The 16947-nt window shown below is 40.2% G+C and overlaps 1 protein-coding gene across 1 annotated transcript in view; it reads right to left on the reverse strand.

Moving 5' to 3' along the window:
- Window positions 1-16947, reverse strand: part of camk1da (calcium/calmodulin-dependent protein kinase 1Da) — a 77520-nt gene that overhangs the window by 13797 nt on the left and 46776 nt on the right. The window contains exons 5-7 of the mRNA XM_072672935.1: window positions 9822-9960; window positions 9526-9652; window positions 1570-1645 (exon numbers count right to left, since the gene is read on the reverse strand). Coding sequence (XP_072529036.1) covers window positions 1570-1645; window positions 9526-9652; window positions 9822-9960 — 342 coding nt within the window. The remainder of the gene's footprint in view (window positions 1-1569; window positions 1646-9525; window positions 9653-9821; window positions 9961-16947) is intronic.

Genomic DNA, 16947 nt, shown 5'->3' on the forward strand with positions numbered 1-16947 from the left:
GTTTTAACTGCATAAAAAAGTGAAAGAAAAACAGTTTTTTTTTATTGTGTTCTTTTGCATTTGATTGTGTATTTTTATCCTACGCTTTTTTTTTTGTAGCTGCAGACAACAATAATTATTCATATATTGATAAATATATACACATCATAACCCCAGTGTTGTGACATGTATCATATCGCACAAGCACACATCTTTATCTTCTAAACATGTTTGACTTGATCTCAAGTTAGCTGGAGCATGGTCTGTGCTGTGGTGTTTAGCCTCATAGCTAACGTATCTAAGCCTAGCTGACTTGAATTGGATTGAATTGTGGTGAGCACATTGTTATCCCGCTAACTAAGCTAAAGCTAACACAGATGGAATGACTTGACTTCAAACATGAACAAAACTGCTGTAGTGGCTCCCTTACGAAAGATCAGTTGAACGATTGCACACAAGTCAAACAAATGAAACGCTTGGAAAAGCGTCTGTTTGTGGAGCTGCTCTTTTGCACTCTCTGTTATTACTGGAAGTCTGAGCTACTGGTCAGGGTGTGCAAGTAAATAACCTTGCTCTTCCTGCATTCTTCGTCGTTGACTAGTCCAACTTATCATATACATGCGTTGCTGGAATGATTTGTCACACATCATAGCCACCCAGCCACGGTGCTGAACCTCAGCAGATAATCTGAAATAACAGTTCACGTAAACTTAACCCACACATTTGGCTGCCCACTGCTGCGGGTGTGTGCTCACTGCCCAAAATCATGGTGTGTGTGTGTGTATGTTCACTGCCACAGACGGGTAAAAACGCAGAGGATAAATTCTGTTGCACTGCCGTGCAATGGCCAAAAAGGGTGATCTCTGATCTTGAACCTCAGTGACCAAAGCAACCTTTTTCAACAAAAAAGCTACATTTATTTCTTTTTTTTTTTTAAAGAGTAAACACACACACACAGGTCAAATGCACGGATAACGCTGCAATTCTAAATGAAACCAAATAAACAAAAGCCTGGAGGCACTCAGCTTTCTGGAACAGTGCTATAAATGGGAAGCAAACACAGACAGACAGTAGCAGGAAAATGATGATGAAACAAAAGTGTGATCTGATATGAAATGATTCTTTATCCTGCTATCAGACAACTGTGAAACACACACACATACGCACACATGCACACGCACAAATTTATTCTGACAGGGGTTGCTAAATCCCTGTTTTAAAGAGACAGACACAAACACTAAAACGGTACCAAAATATAAATAACCATATAAGGAAATTGGGCCACATGTGTACAACAACATCTGTAACTGATCTGGAGAGATTATAGAGTGTTTCTAAGAATAGTAATGTTCAGGGCTCAGTGCTCACTTCTGGAAACCCACCAAACCTCAAATGTTTAGACATAAACCTACGCTTACTCACCTGACCCAGCTAGCCAAATACTTCAAGTCAGAGGTGTTAAGATACAGAGGGAACTCAATGTTCTCAAGGTGGTGAATTTCCAGGAGCAGTGCTGAGTGCTTCGGTTTTAGGGTTTACATGACACTACATACAAGTCTGAGGAAAGGAAGAGAAATAGCCAGTACTCACAAGATGTAGGCAATGACTCCAATTGACCAGCAGTCAACAGCTTTACTGTATGGTTTTTGAGCAAGCACTTCAGGAGCTGAGGAGAAGAGGAAAGAGCACAAGTAAGTCTACAAAACCATGATACAGCAACAAGAATTCACTCAGTCATTCCACAAGATTTTTCACTATGTTATATTTCCCAATATTTTACTAACCAGAGTTTTACTTTAAAGAGAGGAACATGGTTTGTTAGAATAAATTATAGTGACAAGCGCCTGTATTCTTTGGACCGATATCCATAGAAACATTTCTGTTTTTTGTTTTTTTCAGGTTTTTGCCAGTAAAGGAGGTCCCAGCAGTATTAAATATAGGGATTTCCAATGAAAACCACAAATGTTGAAACTATTTGTTGAATAAACACACAACATTGATGTAAAAATTACTTCTAAATAATAATAAGAGCACACATGATTGCAGATTACTTCATATGCTTTTGAAAAATGTATGCACACTGCTAGATGGAACTATAGAGCTAGCGCACAGCTGTAGACACTCATCAAAGCCAGCGCTGTACTCCAAGGAACCACGTCAAGTTATGAGGTTTCAACACTAGATAAGCAGCCCTTTTTGGTTGCTCCACAGGACAGCTCTGCACAGTAATTCATGGGCTCCTGCAGCTGGTGCTTTGAGTTCCACAGTGTCCAAGTTAGTCTGAAGGCTTTATGTAGTATCCTGCACCGCCCTTGATTGCTATCAGTGATCAGCATGTGTTTAGGATCATTATCCAGCTGCAGAAGGCATCTTTAACTTTTTTTTTTATTTGATGTGATTCATGTTTCCAGAATTTGCTGGTTTTTAACTGAACCCTTCTATAAGTAAAATCAAATGCCACTGGCTGTAACACAAGCCCAAAGCATAATCAATCCATCCCTGTCCTTAACAGTTGGAAAGGTGTCCTTTTCATGAAAATTTGCACCCTTTCATTGCAGTCAAAAAGTGCTATTTTAACTTCATCAGTCCAGTCATCCAGTGTTTTTCCATTCATTGGGCTTGTTTAGATGTTCCTTAATAAATGAAACAGATGCTGAATTTTGGGGTGAAGACATAGGAAAGGTTTTCATCTGAAGGATCTTCCATGAAATTCATGTATGTGCAGTTGTTGCTGCACAGTAGAACAGTGCACCACCACTCCAGAGTCTGCTAAATCTTTCCCTTTTGTAGTCAAGCAGCGGTTATGATTAGTTTTCTACTAGCAACCCTCCGACCTTTTTGGAAAGTTTTCTTGGTCTTCCAGACCTCAACTTGACCTTCCTATTATCTGTCTTTTTTTTTTTATTACACCACAAACATGCTACTTAGAGAAGCCTGTATCTGCTGAATGTAAGGAGCCAGAGACTTAAATTTGCATCCCCTGGCTTTTCTTAATGAGGTCTGAATAGCCATAGCCCTAACAAGCTAGGTAAGGTCTGCTGAGAGCTCAAATCTCTTGAGGTGTCATAACTTCTGCAAGTTGCTACCTTGCTTTTTAGATCTTCTAAGCTAGATAAATATAGCTTACAATGTTAAAAATAATGTCTCATCTTGAACTTTATGCTTTCTGGAGATCACTTCTAACTATTTGCTTTAACAATAATTCTGAGTATCCAAACTTTTGCATGCTGCTGTATGTCCTGCTGGCACTATTAAAAACTGGACTGAGGTGAAGCCCCACATCCATACATAGTGCTCAGGAGCCAGATATGCATAAATGCTAACGAAAACACCCATACTCGGTCAGCCACCCACACCCGTGCGAATGTCAATCACACAGCCTCTCCACAAGCGGTGGAGAGCTGACTGGACTCTCAAGGCATTCTAAAGTCATCTGACAGTTCTCTCTATTTTCTGCCTCTCTCTCCTCCTTTTTCTTCCTCCCATCAGGAAACAAGCTTTCACTCACTCCACAAAGCCCTCTATTCTATGCTTCAAAGCCCTATCTAATCCCAGACTGGGCTATTGTGTTTGGAGGAGAGAGTGTGATTGTGTGCTTGGGCACGCTGCTGCTTATGAAAGCCATTTGGAAAAAGGCTCTCCAAATGAAAGACATGCTGTCATCAGAACCAAAAGAAGAAAAGCAACTTCCTTAGGTGTGCAAAGCACTGAAAAAACTGAACACACAGAGACATACTTGTTTTAATACAGTATATGGGGGGGGGCATACTTAGACCATGCTTAGGCATATCTATGACCCATATCTAATATAAAGTAACCTAGAGGAAGAAGCCCCCAGGTCAAGGTGTCCCTCGCTGAATTATGTTTCATTATTAGTGCTTTTTTATCAACTGATGGGGCCAAACCTACTTTTCTATTGGCTAACATTTTTGCCAATTTTAGCCAACATTTAATGAATGATAAATAACTGTATTCCAACAATTTATCCATCCTGGAATCTTTTTGGGGGCCAGTTGAAAAGGGGGTGGGGTGCAAGGCAGGAATACCCCCGGGGCAGGGCACCAGTCCATTTGCATTCACTTACATGCTCACACCCAGAGTCAATTCCCATACAGTGCCTGTTTTTTCAGAGGCGGGAGTACACACCAGAGCGGGCACAGGGAGAACACATTGAACTCCTAGAGACAAAGAGAAAGGGCCCTAGAGCTGTGTGACACTATCATTAAATTGTTCACTGGAATTGTATTGGCTAGTTAACTGAAGACTTCTTTCATGCCTCCTTTGCCAAATTTCTGCCCTGCTAGATCTGCCACAGTCACCTGTAAGTGCTATTCTTGTGAAATGGAAGCATCTAGAAGCAACAAGTCCTGAAGGGTGACACACTTACTTCACTGCACACTCACTACATCACTACACGTCTGTGGCAGCAAAATCAGGACAAGGACTCCCTGGACCTTCATGAAATGAGTTTCCATGCCTGGGCAACTGCACACAAGCCTAAGGGCACTATGTACAATGCTGAGCATTGGCTGAAGTGGTGTAAGCATCCTGGCATTGGACTCTGGTGCTGTAGAAATGTGTTCTCTGGAGTGATGAATCATACCTCAATTACTGGCAGTCAGATAGACCAATCTGGGTTTGGCGAATGCCAGGTGAATGCTGCCTACCGGATTGCTGGAGGAGGGATAAAGCCGGTCTGGAGTCGTTTTTCAGGGTTTCCGCTCAGCCTTTTAGTTCCAGTGAGAGGTATTTTAAAAAATACAGCATACAAAGACTATGTATGCAATGATATACTTCCAGCTTTGTGGGAACAGTGTACGGAATGCACTTTCTTGTTCCGGTATGTCTGTGCCCCTCTGCACAATGCAACGTCCAAAAAGATTTTTAAAATGAACTGTAATGTCAGTTGCGAGCCAGACCTTCTCAAACAACATCATTGCCTGACCCTACACATGCTCTTTTGACTGAATGGGCACTGATTCCCACAAACACACTCCAAAGTCTTTTGGAAAGCTTTCCCAGGAGAGTGGAGGGTGTTCTATTCGCAAAGGGGCACCCATGTTGGTGCCCAAAGTTTTAGCACGGGATGTCCAAGAAGCTCACATGGGAGACATGTCAGATGTCCACATACTTTTGGCTGTATATGATTATGGAGGTTTGTGGATAGAGTAAAGGTAGATCTTTGGGGTAATAAGTCCCTGCAGAAAAGGGCGACAAAAAGGTCCCACAAGTGTAGGGGCTGTTTCTGTAATGAAGGGGGAAACAATTATTGTTAATACTCTCAGTATCACAAGACCTGCCTAACTTTAACCTTTGTCCTTGCAGTTGGAGCCATTTTGCTGGATTTGATACTAGAGGTCACCTGGACAATTTTGGGCCTGACAATTTCGGTATTAACACCGATTATTTCAGTTAACTGCATGACGGCATGAACTCAATTGAATCTATTTTTAATCTGGCCGTCATAACCTGCTCACATTTTCAGACTGAACAAGGAATGCTGAATGAGGGTCTATTCCCAGACGACCTATTTATAGACTGCAGCAATTTAACATCACGTTTACAATCTCTCCATAAGAGGTGTGCCAGTGGCCGAGACACATACACACAGAGAGAGCGGAGAGAGAAACAGAAAGGAGGGGGTGTCTTTATATCTTTTCAAGGGCAGAGTTTAGATAGTAAGAGATGTTGACAGCAGTCAAATCAAATCCATAATACAGAGCAGTGAGTGAGAGAGTGTGTGAGCCTGTTACCATTTAAAGACAAAGAGAAGACATGCCAGACAATTTAGCATACAGACAAACACACACACACACACACACGCACACGCACACGCACACAATGCCTGTGTAGTGCTATAATTTTTATGCAGCATGGCATTCCATCACATGAACCATGGACAGCAAACACTGCCCCCTACACATCTCTTTCTCTCCTTCCCTTTCACTGTCTCCCTCTCCCACTTGCGCGCGCGCGCACACACACACACACACACACACACAGCTTAACTGCAATTATCACACTAATGTCTTTAACAGGACAGGCTTGTTTGTAGCACTTACTAAAACATTGATCTTTGCACCATTTAGTGACATACACACACATCCTTGTCTGTCTGCTGGTTAATGGATTTCACCACAGCCAGCAGACAGCCATTAAAAGTCCCGAAGGAAACCCAAGCACAATGTCAGCTGCAATTATGCCAGAAATCACAATGGCATAACACACACACACATATGCATGTACATCTTTTTGAATGTCGTTATACATCTTCCGTTGCAAAGCTTTTGGTATTGAAAAAAGTATTTTGGTATTGGGTTATATTATGTATATTATAGCTGTATTTATTAATATAGCTGTATTTATAGTCAGGTTTACTGTTTCCTATTTGCCACTTCTTACTACTATAATGTGCCTTTATTATGCTGCTCTCTTGTTTGATTTTGCTGCTGTAAAAACTGACTTTTCCTGTGGGATAAATAAAGTGATATATAAAGTATCTATCTATCTATCTATCTATCTATCTATCTATCTATCAATCTATCTATCAATCTATCAATCTATCAATCTATCAATCTATCAATCTATCTATAACTAATAACGTCGATTGCCAGGATTGTCACCAAGTGTATACAGAATAGCATGCAATCCCATGATCACCACTGATCAGAGGTTAACAAAATGTTTCACCTAGGACTAGTCTAGGACTAACCAAAGTTTTGAGGCTCCTCACCAAAAAGTTAAACTTAAGCTTTCAGGGCCTTTTCACTCAATGTACAGTCACAGATTACATACTCCCATAACAATCATTAAAACATTTTACTTGTGATTCGTGGCACTGTAGGCATTCAGTTGGTTCCGCCAGATATGTTTCTTGCCTAGGTAAGACTGCAATAATAGACCCATAAGATTCCTGACACTACACTTCTGTATCTCTGCTCCATGATTAAATAATCTCTCTAGACAAGAGCGTCTGCTGAATGCCACAAATGTCAGTCTGTTCTGGTCTGAATCAGTAGTATGAATCTGAATCTGGTCTGAATCAAGAGTGTGTAAACTTTTTAAAGCATTTCTACTTGGTTTGGTTAGTGTTCACATAGGGAAAAATTCAAGCACACCAAAATTCATCATGACATTGGAGAGACCGTTCTCCCCACTTATTGGTCAGACCTCTTTGGGGCGTGAGCAAAAGAGTAAATACAGGAATAAGGTCCGGTGTCCTGGATTTGTGCAGATTTGCATGCAGTTTAACATGGAGAAACAGCAGGGATGGCATTATACCAGGTTAACACCTGGCTATGGGAGCGGTTTAGCTAAAAAATGTGCAGGAGACCTGATAGTTGAGGTGGATCAAGACCAGATCTTCTCAAGGGTCTCGGTGTGGTTGTTTTGGGGAGTATTTGAATGTGTTTACAGTGTTTCCACCTACCCAAAGGAATTCTGTCTGTTCAGACAGTTTTTTTTTTTTTTTAAATACATGATACAAACCTTTTCAGAGCTTGTTAACTACAACTATCAGGGCTAAATTAAGCATGAAAGCATGATTAACGGCAGTAAATCAGGCAAAAAAAAACTATTTTATAGTTTATATTCTTTGTGCCAGAGTTTTTCTATGGAATTTCAAATTGTAGGCGGTACTCGAGACTGATAAAAAAAAATGTATGAGAAGGAGAATAGCATGGCTTTGGCATGCCATGCCATGTCTGGCCATGCTGGGCCAGAGCAGTCTGGCTGCTGTAATCTGAAGGGTAAAGCAGACGACTGCAGGGTGGCTCTGTCACTGTGTGATAAGGAAGAGCTCCAGGGCCAGATACAGGATGCACACAGATGAGCTGTTTTATTCAGCTGCTACACACACCCACACAGAGAGCTGTGCACATCTGCATGCATGTAAGCATTACAGTATTCAACAGTGAGCAGAATGCATCAATAGGGAAGTAATTAGAAAAGAAAAACGTTAGCGTATCTATTCAGGTAGAAACATACAGGTCTACGGTCAGGTCTAAGGTCAGACCGTGAGAAAAATTGCTTCAAATAGTTCTTTGAGTGATTTCATAGAAGAACCACTTGTGGACTCCATAAGGAACTAAGAAAAAATACATGTGAGTGTGAGGAATCTTTAAATGAATGAATCCAAAGATGGTTCTTCAACATAATCACTCAAAAACTTTTGAAACACTTTTTATTTTTATTTCTGAGAGTGTAATGTCACATTGATCTATTTCCCAGACATGTGCAAACTCAAAAATCTGACCTTATTAATACAGAACTCTTTATATTTGGTCCATTTGAGGCCATGCAGCCTTAATGAGAACAGTCAGATCAGAATTCATGTGTTTTCGCATGCCCATATCACCATCATCATCCTCCAGTGTTGGCTGTGTGGGAGCATTAGTTTACTTAGTGTTTCTTATTATCTTGCTGTAAAAACAAATGCCTCTGGTCTCATCACCTACTCGACTAACAGCACATCATAACGAGTAAATGTTCTCTTTTTAAGATTTATTAAGAAGTTAAATTTACATATGTGGGTTGTTGTCCGATATGGATCACTTACAAACACGAAAGAGAAGCATCAAGGTGAAACGATTAGAATTAAAATCTTAAAAATGATCAGAATTAAATATCTACATTGAGGTTTGTAAAGTGATATGATGTTGTTCCAAAATACAGCAATCAGATTGCTCATAATTATCTACTAGAGGTTGTTATCGATCCCTTAACAAATGCAGAAAACAACGGGCCTGTTTATCTCTCCAACAATCTGTATACTTTGACATTTGCAGTGGACTCAATATACCCTGATTGTGTAGTGATAGCGGTCAAAAAGAGTGTACAGAGAAACTGCAAGTAAATTAAACTATCCATTCAAAAATCTCACTAGGAAAAGTATGTAGCACAAAAAATACTGAACAAAATGTTAGAAGTATTTACATTTAAGCATATAATAGGTTTTCTTTTTTGGTGGTGTGTGGTGATGTGTAAAGCGGTCACTTGAAACAAATGACTAGTACTGGTCCAAACTGGCATTGTTCCTGCCACATTTTATACTGACGGTAATCTGGTTGGATGTTTTAATGTAATAAATGAAATGTGAATCTTTGATAATCTACACATGTACAGAGGGAAAATTACCTATCACCTACTAAGCATGTAAATGACTAGAATTAAATGCAATCAATTTCAATAATATCCATGTAAAGTAGAAATCTTACAAAGAAATACTCAAAGTCAATGTGAATCTGCATGCATAACATGATGCACTGTATTTTAGGAGTGAAGATGGATGTACAGACTGGAAATCATGGTGTAGCCAAACAGGAGTCATTACACTTTGATCAAAGCTTACAGAGAAACAATTCTGTCTTTTTAATGATACAACCCTATGGATTATGCTTTACATGACCAAGGACTTGGAAAAAACAAGATGAATTTAGCCCTATTAGGACGGGATTAGTTTCTTTTAGTTAGTTCATTTCTCTACCCATCTTAAAGCCTGGATTATATTATAGTGCATTATATAAATATATTATATTATGATCTTACCCACATATCCTGGTGTGCCACAGGCAGTGGACATAACATCACCAGTGCCCTCCATCTTCGAAAGGCCGAAGTCACTGATCATGATCTTGGAGCCATCTTGAGGGTTAAAATAAAGAAGATTCTCTGGCTGAAAAGGGAGAGACCACACATACACATACACACACATACACACACAGTCAGAATCAAAATCAAGCAAATCAGTCCTCTCAAAGAAGTAATGTGAAGATCTGGGCTTGTGACTTGTGACCCATAGAGCATGAATAAATGTGTAAGTGTGTGTTTTCCATCTCTTTCACCTTCAGATCTCTATGTACAATGCCCATGCTGTGAAGGTAGTTCACCGCATCCAGGACTTGTCTGATGAGCGTGCTGGCATCTTTCTCTGTGTAGAATCCCTTCTCCACAATACGGTCAAACAGCTCCCCGCCTGAGACCCTAGGCAAAGGGAGAGAGAGAGAGAGCGAGAAACTAAGGGGGTTTTCAGAAACACACACCACAATCCATGACACACACACCTTTTTTAAGGTCACCTGCTTAAACTGGCAGATTACAGAAACCACAAAGCCACAGCAACCAATTAAGCATCTGCATAGTCCACTGTATATACCTCTGATCGAGACACGCCAGCCTATCAGCTGTAAACTGATATTAGTTCTTTATGGTAATCCACCAGCAGGGGGTGTACTGAGTTTAAGAAAGCACAGACAATCCAGCCCAATGTGCACTATGACCACAGCATAACACCTTCAGACTGGATCTAAAGAAGTGGCAGAACAGCAACCCATCCACTTAAAACCATTAATGTGTGATACTTGCCCATAATGAGCCGTTTCTGTGTATTATTCCAGCTAATATTTTCATTTTCCAAATATGTTCAATGAATGTTTTACAGAAGTGTTCTAAAACGTAGACAGATTTATAGGACAGCACATTAAACATTAAATCAGGAGGTCTACTAGACCATTTAAAGGCAAGTAAGGTGGCTAAAGATGCTAAAAGTTGAGAACTCCTCATATGGGAAACAGCCTCATCTCACACTGCTCCCCCTTCTGGCACAAACTACACACACCAACACACCTGCACACATTCATACTATCCGAGTGTGTAATAGGGTTTTCAACATAGCTGATAGCTGAATTCTAACTTCAAACACAATCTTGATATTCTACTATGGCAAAAAAAACAAAAAAACAAAAAACAATGGCCAGTTTAAAAGACAGGGACTAAGACTAAGATTACCACACAGCAGTACTATAGTGGTAGTATAGAACAGTGGTGTCGCATGGCGTGTGTGTGGGGAGTGTGCCTATACTAAATCTAGTCTCTCCATACAGATGGTACAGTAAAAGCCTGAGGGGGTGGGTCAAACCTCCAGTGCCCCACTGAGGACAAACCCCATCCCCTCTCAGTAATCTCTCTCTCCAATACACAAATGTGCACATTTATTCCCACACACACACACACACACACACACACACACACACACACATATTCAAGACCATTTACAGGGAAAAGATGAGCAGGCTCACAGCCAGCTATCAAATTAACACCCCGGAATTCAAGTTCTAATGAGTTTTTGGAGGGGGGTGGAGGGGTAGGGGGTGGACAGGAAATGAATTGGGTTTTATCTCCACCAGTGGCTCCCTTTTCTCTTACACTCTTTGCCGAAGTGTCTGCCTCATTCACTGCAACCTAAAAAAGCTGCCTCAGCTGAAACATTTGCCAACCACTGACAGCAAAGTAGCTTTGTGAGTTTGTGTATGCCTTCCAAAAACTGCAGACACATATATATTATGGTTTGTTATAGCTTGTAAATCCATCAGAAAAAAAAAAAAAAAAAAAAAGATTTTGGTTTGAATCTCCAGTTTTGCTGCCTGTCATCAGCAGCCGAAGCCTGAGACAATTGGCCTTGATCTTTCTGGGTGGGTAGATAACTAACACACACACACACACACACACACACACACACACACACACACACACACACACACACACACACACACACACACACACACACACACACCTGCTTGATTGCCCGGTGACATTGCATCAGCGGTGACTGGTTGCTAATGTGTTGGTGGAGGCATGCATCAGTCCCCACCCAAAATCAATCAAATATTCAAACCAACCCAACACAGTCCAACACAGCACCCAATTGCAAAACTGCTGGCTACTGTTCTGATGGGCACCTGATACAACTGGATTGGAATGCTGCACTGGGCTGCTTTCCTCTAGTATGCATGCTTTCCTCTACAGTCATTTGATAGAAACAGAAATCTTTCACTATTCAGCATTGATGGATAACCTCTATGCAGGGGGTGGGGGTACAAGAATGTGTAACTAATTACCCTGCACTGTTCAGATTCATTAATTTACACATTTGACAGGGAATTTGACGGGGACATCCTCCTCTTCTCGTACTACTGATTTTTTTGTAAATACACTTTTGCTGTATTATGGCATTACCTTAAAAAAACATTTTTCCCAAATCATTTTGATGGTACACAGACTTGCCATAGTGAAAAATGAGTAAAGTCTCAGTCATTAGTGTCTCTTAAGTACTCCCTGAGCAGCTCTCTAATTACCACCTACAATCATTTTTCGATAATTATCAAATTAATTAAAAACAAAACTGTCGCTCAACAAAACAAAAACAACAACCAACCAAACAAGAAACACTGGAAGTCAATGGGCACTGCTCCACCATATCGAAATGATCTATGTCTATGGTAACCAGATGCTGCACAAGCCGCAGTACATAGAAATTAGGTTGGAAAACTGCTGGAATATTCCTTTAAGGACTGACACGTCCCTGCTGGCCTGAGAAGTGTGTGTGTGTGAGGGAGATCACATGCACACATGCGTGTGTGCGCACACAGACACACTAATGATTAGAGTGCAGTAATGACAGGGACAATCTGCCACCCATCACCAAGGTTATGCAATTCTCCTGCGTAAGCATAAAGCAGTGCCCATCCTCTCCCTCTCTCTCGCTCGCTCATTCTCCCTCCCTTGACCCCTCACTTTTCATTTCCATTCCCTTAAAGTACCACCATCAAGCTCAAGGCCGAGATCTCAATCACTTTTATTTTTCTTTCTTCTCTGGAACTTGATTTACAATCAGCACATTTTTGCCCTTTTATGTGGGAGTGTGTCAGATAGCACTCGCCTCCATTAAATTAGAAAACCCGCTCTCTCATCTCCAGCAGGCTGGGCTTTTACTCAGACACCGTTCCAGAGGAAGCACCTCTGGGTAATTTCCGATGGCATCAGCTAGTCTACATAGAGGAGACCTTTTGATTTTTGGTCACTCAATCAATAAAAGCAGTGGTGATGTACTGGATAAGCTCATATCTCTCCAAAATGGCTATATTTTGGAGAGATATGTTTGCTAATGATGTTAAACGATTCAAATATTATAACATTATAATATTATTGTAACAGAGAAAATAGAGGATATGCTTTTACGCCATTTTCCCGCTGGAACACGCCTCCTTTAGTGGCAAAGTATTCTGCAAAACCGCTCTGTTTATTAGGGGAAAACAGCCAAACCATTAATGAAACAAGCGATTATCTGTTCAAATTAAAGGCAGTTGGACCCGACAGCGATCTATCCAAATTAGCAAAGAACCAACAGTCCTTGTACTCAGAAACGTGCAGCTAACTGAGGCTAAAACCACAGTTTTAGAGGATAAAATCTGTCATATCTGAGAGCACAAAGTCAAGTCAATTGAGTGTTTGGGTTTTGCTTGCATTCTCTTTTAATTTAGTGAGAATGTAGCTAAATTCACAACTATGATGGTCTTGTTTAATTTCCCCCATCTGTTTTCAGAGGGTTCCGTTTTCATCAATGTTCTCCTGTGAGCAGTGTCCAGAGTAGACTTCTGAAGACGTCCTTCATCGGTGACTATAGTGATATTACTGGTATTGCCGAGAAGAGTAGCTTGTTTCGCTTGCTCATTTTGTGACTAGACCAAGTATACAGGCCATATAAACTAGGACTGCACAATACTGGAAAAAACAGGACATTTCCATTTTTTTGTCCTTGCATTTTCGCCAGACGTCAATAACCCCAGATGTAATGGTAATAATAAATTTCCTTCTGTTTAATGCAGCAAAAAGTTGCAGCATGACATTCATGTAAAGCTGGGTAATATGACAGTATTTTATTGCATCGTGATACATTTTGTTATCGTGATGGCAATATGCTTTTCTAATCATATCAAGGATTCTATTAGTGCTTCATAAACACTGATCAGCTGCAGGTTTCATTACAGACAGTGTCAATTAGACAGGTTTAATTAGATGAAGTGCAGCACATGTTGAATAAAATCACTGTATTCAGTACGGGAGAGTATCTGAATAGTAGTTTATAAGGATCTGTCACTACTGATGTTTTTAGTCTGTGATTACATGTACTGTGATATATATTGTGTATCGCGAACAAAGTCTTTAAACATTGTGATATAGTATTTTTACCATATCGCCCAGCTACATACATGTATGCTATATTTTTTACATTGCACATCCTGTGGATCCTGCGGCCACTGCACATGCATACATATTGATGGAGATGCTGAAATGATAAGATTGTGCACCCCAAAAGAAACATAGATAGAAATGTTTCAGATATTTTCTACACCTGGGTTTCATGGTGTGAAAATGAAGGTGGGGCCCGACAAGCAAGCAGTGATTACCAGCAAAACCAGAACACAAAATCCACAATAGCATGATAATATGGTGGTGTTTGCTTCCTGCAGAAAAGGGAGAAAAATCCCTACTAGAACGGCATGCAGCAGAACAACCTAGGCAATATGAGAAGAGCAGCTAAGCAAACCTGAGAATGTTGGGACAATATAATGAAATACAAGACCTACAAACCCTCTCTTCCACAGCATTTCACATCTTCCAATACCGCCTGGAGGCACAACACAAGAGGACAAACAATTGAGCTGAACTACAGCTGAGAGACCGGCAGCAACCCACCAACAAAGAACCATTTACGGAATTACTGATTCTACTGCAGTCTGGCAGAAACAGTCTCTGCCCCCAGAAACTGAAGAGGGATCACAATCCTTCCCAGGAAAAATGAAAAATGCACCAAATGCAATCAACTTTGGACAGCAGAGGGAACAAGCTGGTTCAGGCTGGTAAAAAAGGGAAGATTGCATCTTGGCTTCAAGGAATATAACAGCCTTCCTGGGCATAAAGTGGCACAGACACTATAAAAGTCTCCAGACCTTCCACGGGACATTTTTGTTAAAAAGGAGAGCCTTTGCGGATGCACTGACCACAAACTGATGTCCATCATCAACTTTCAACAGTAACAAATCCAGTTCACATCATTATAGAATTGTGATTTATCCACAATAAATTAAGGGAAAAAAAAACCTTAAGTCTAACTAAAACCCAAAAACATACTTTCTGCAGGATACATACATCATATGAACCAAAGCAATGGGACACCTGCTCATTTTTAGTTTTTTTCTGAAAAAAAAAAAAAAAAAAAAAAAAAAAAAAAAAAAAAAAAAAGTTTATCCTGCTTTTGTCTCTACGGTCTCAACTGAAATGGCCAACAGCAAACACTGAACTGTTTGGGGTTGTTTGTGTTCGTCAGGTCGGTGTGCTTTCAAAGCAGACAAAGTGATCATTATTTAATAGTTCTTCACACACCAAACTTCGTCAAACGCGGTTCTTTAGGGAACCAAAAAGTATGACATGCAAAGAGTCCTGTTGCACTGTTTATTTTATAAAGAGTGTTGAGGTGGAGCAGTGGACATGTGTTCTCTGGAATGATGGTGGCCAATCCAATACGTTTGGGATAAGTTGGGGAGTTGGGGGATGAGGTGAGGTGATGATCATCCAACATCCTGACCTCACTAAATGCTCCTGTGGCTAAATGTAACAAAATTCTTGCAGCAATGCTCCACGAACTAGTAGAAAGTCTTCTTCCCTGGACAGTAGAGACAGTTACTCCAACAAAAGCAAGAAAAAACTATTTAATTACCCTTTATTTCAGAATAAACAATAAATGCGTGTCTGGATACTTCCACATGATGTATTTAAGTTATTTGAGCATCAAGTTTTAATATTTAACGGTCATGGAAATATGGGAGGTGCTAGAATTCCACAGACCACTGACTAGTGCAATGCAATGGTCAAAGAACCATCAAACGTTTAGGGAACTGTCGTCATGAATGCCAAAACCAAACCTTTCCATGCCAGTGTACAGTTAATGTATATGCAGACATCAACTATGTTACTGTATATGAAAGGTTAGGAAGAGAGGCACTTTATTGCCAATACTAAACTCTAATCCCTTACGCACATCTCCAAGGTGCTGCACTACAGAGCTATGTGTGTACTGTTGCCTTTGATGCGAGCTTCACACTTGCTGCTGAAAGCATCCTGTGTTGTTTGCAGAACAAGACCCACACATCGCACTGCTCACACAAACACATTCACACACCTGCCTGCGGTGACAATCACAGCTCTGTGTTCGCGACCTTAGATGAGCTATCAATCGTACAGTTTTCATAGTGGTAGTTTAGCACATACTGGATTTCGTATCTCTTATCTAGTTCCATTACAGTTTCTCTCTCCGCCTTTCCCACAAAGAGGCTATTTCTAATCAACACCTACTACTCTGGTCATCCCACCTCACCCTATTAATTTTGTATGTAATAAACAAAATTAATTCAAGTAAAAAAAAAAATAAATAAATAAAAATCAACATTAAAACATCCAAAAGATTGGTGGACAGTTTTGGACTGATTAACTTGTTAGATTCAACACTGAAAATCATTCAAATAAAAAAAATCTAAATCAAATTCACCTAAACAAAGACGTGGTTCATACATACCCTATGACATGGCCGACTATTAGTTATTCATGGTGTTTGGTCAAATAGTTCCTTCCCTTTTTAAATGGCTTTTTAATTTATTTATTTTTTAATTCTAGTGGTCCATTTCATCATATATAATTCTCTGAACCAGTATGTTTTTAAGCCTATTTTGAGTTAAAACCACTAAATCTTGGTTGCTTGGAGGCCCAAAGCATTTACAGCAATAAACAACCCTGTGTCATTTACACAATCCATGCTAAATCGCCAGTCCCCAGTCACCAGTATGAGGATGCTTGTCTCTTCCAGAGAGATTAATCCGCTTGTTTTCTAGCCCTCTGTCCTTTAAGGGCTTGTGTTTGACCTCATGGTTTTTGAAACTTAGCCCCATCTCCCTGCATACAACAGTGTACATTTCCTAATAATGACGCACAGTTAGGAACAAGGCTTGATGCACCAGGGTATAAAAGATCAAAGTAAGAGCAATACAGCACTGATCCAAAGCACACAAGAAAAGTTACCTTATAATGTTTACAAAAACTAAACCCAACCTAAACCTTTTAAAATGCAGCAGAACCTGA

The sequence above is a fragment of the Salminus brasiliensis genome, chromosome 2 (assembly GCF_030463535.1).
Source record: "Salminus brasiliensis chromosome 2, fSalBra1.hap2, whole genome shotgun sequence".
In the NCBI taxonomy this organism is placed as follows: domain Eukaryota; kingdom Metazoa; phylum Chordata; class Actinopteri; order Characiformes; family Bryconidae; genus Salminus; species Salminus brasiliensis.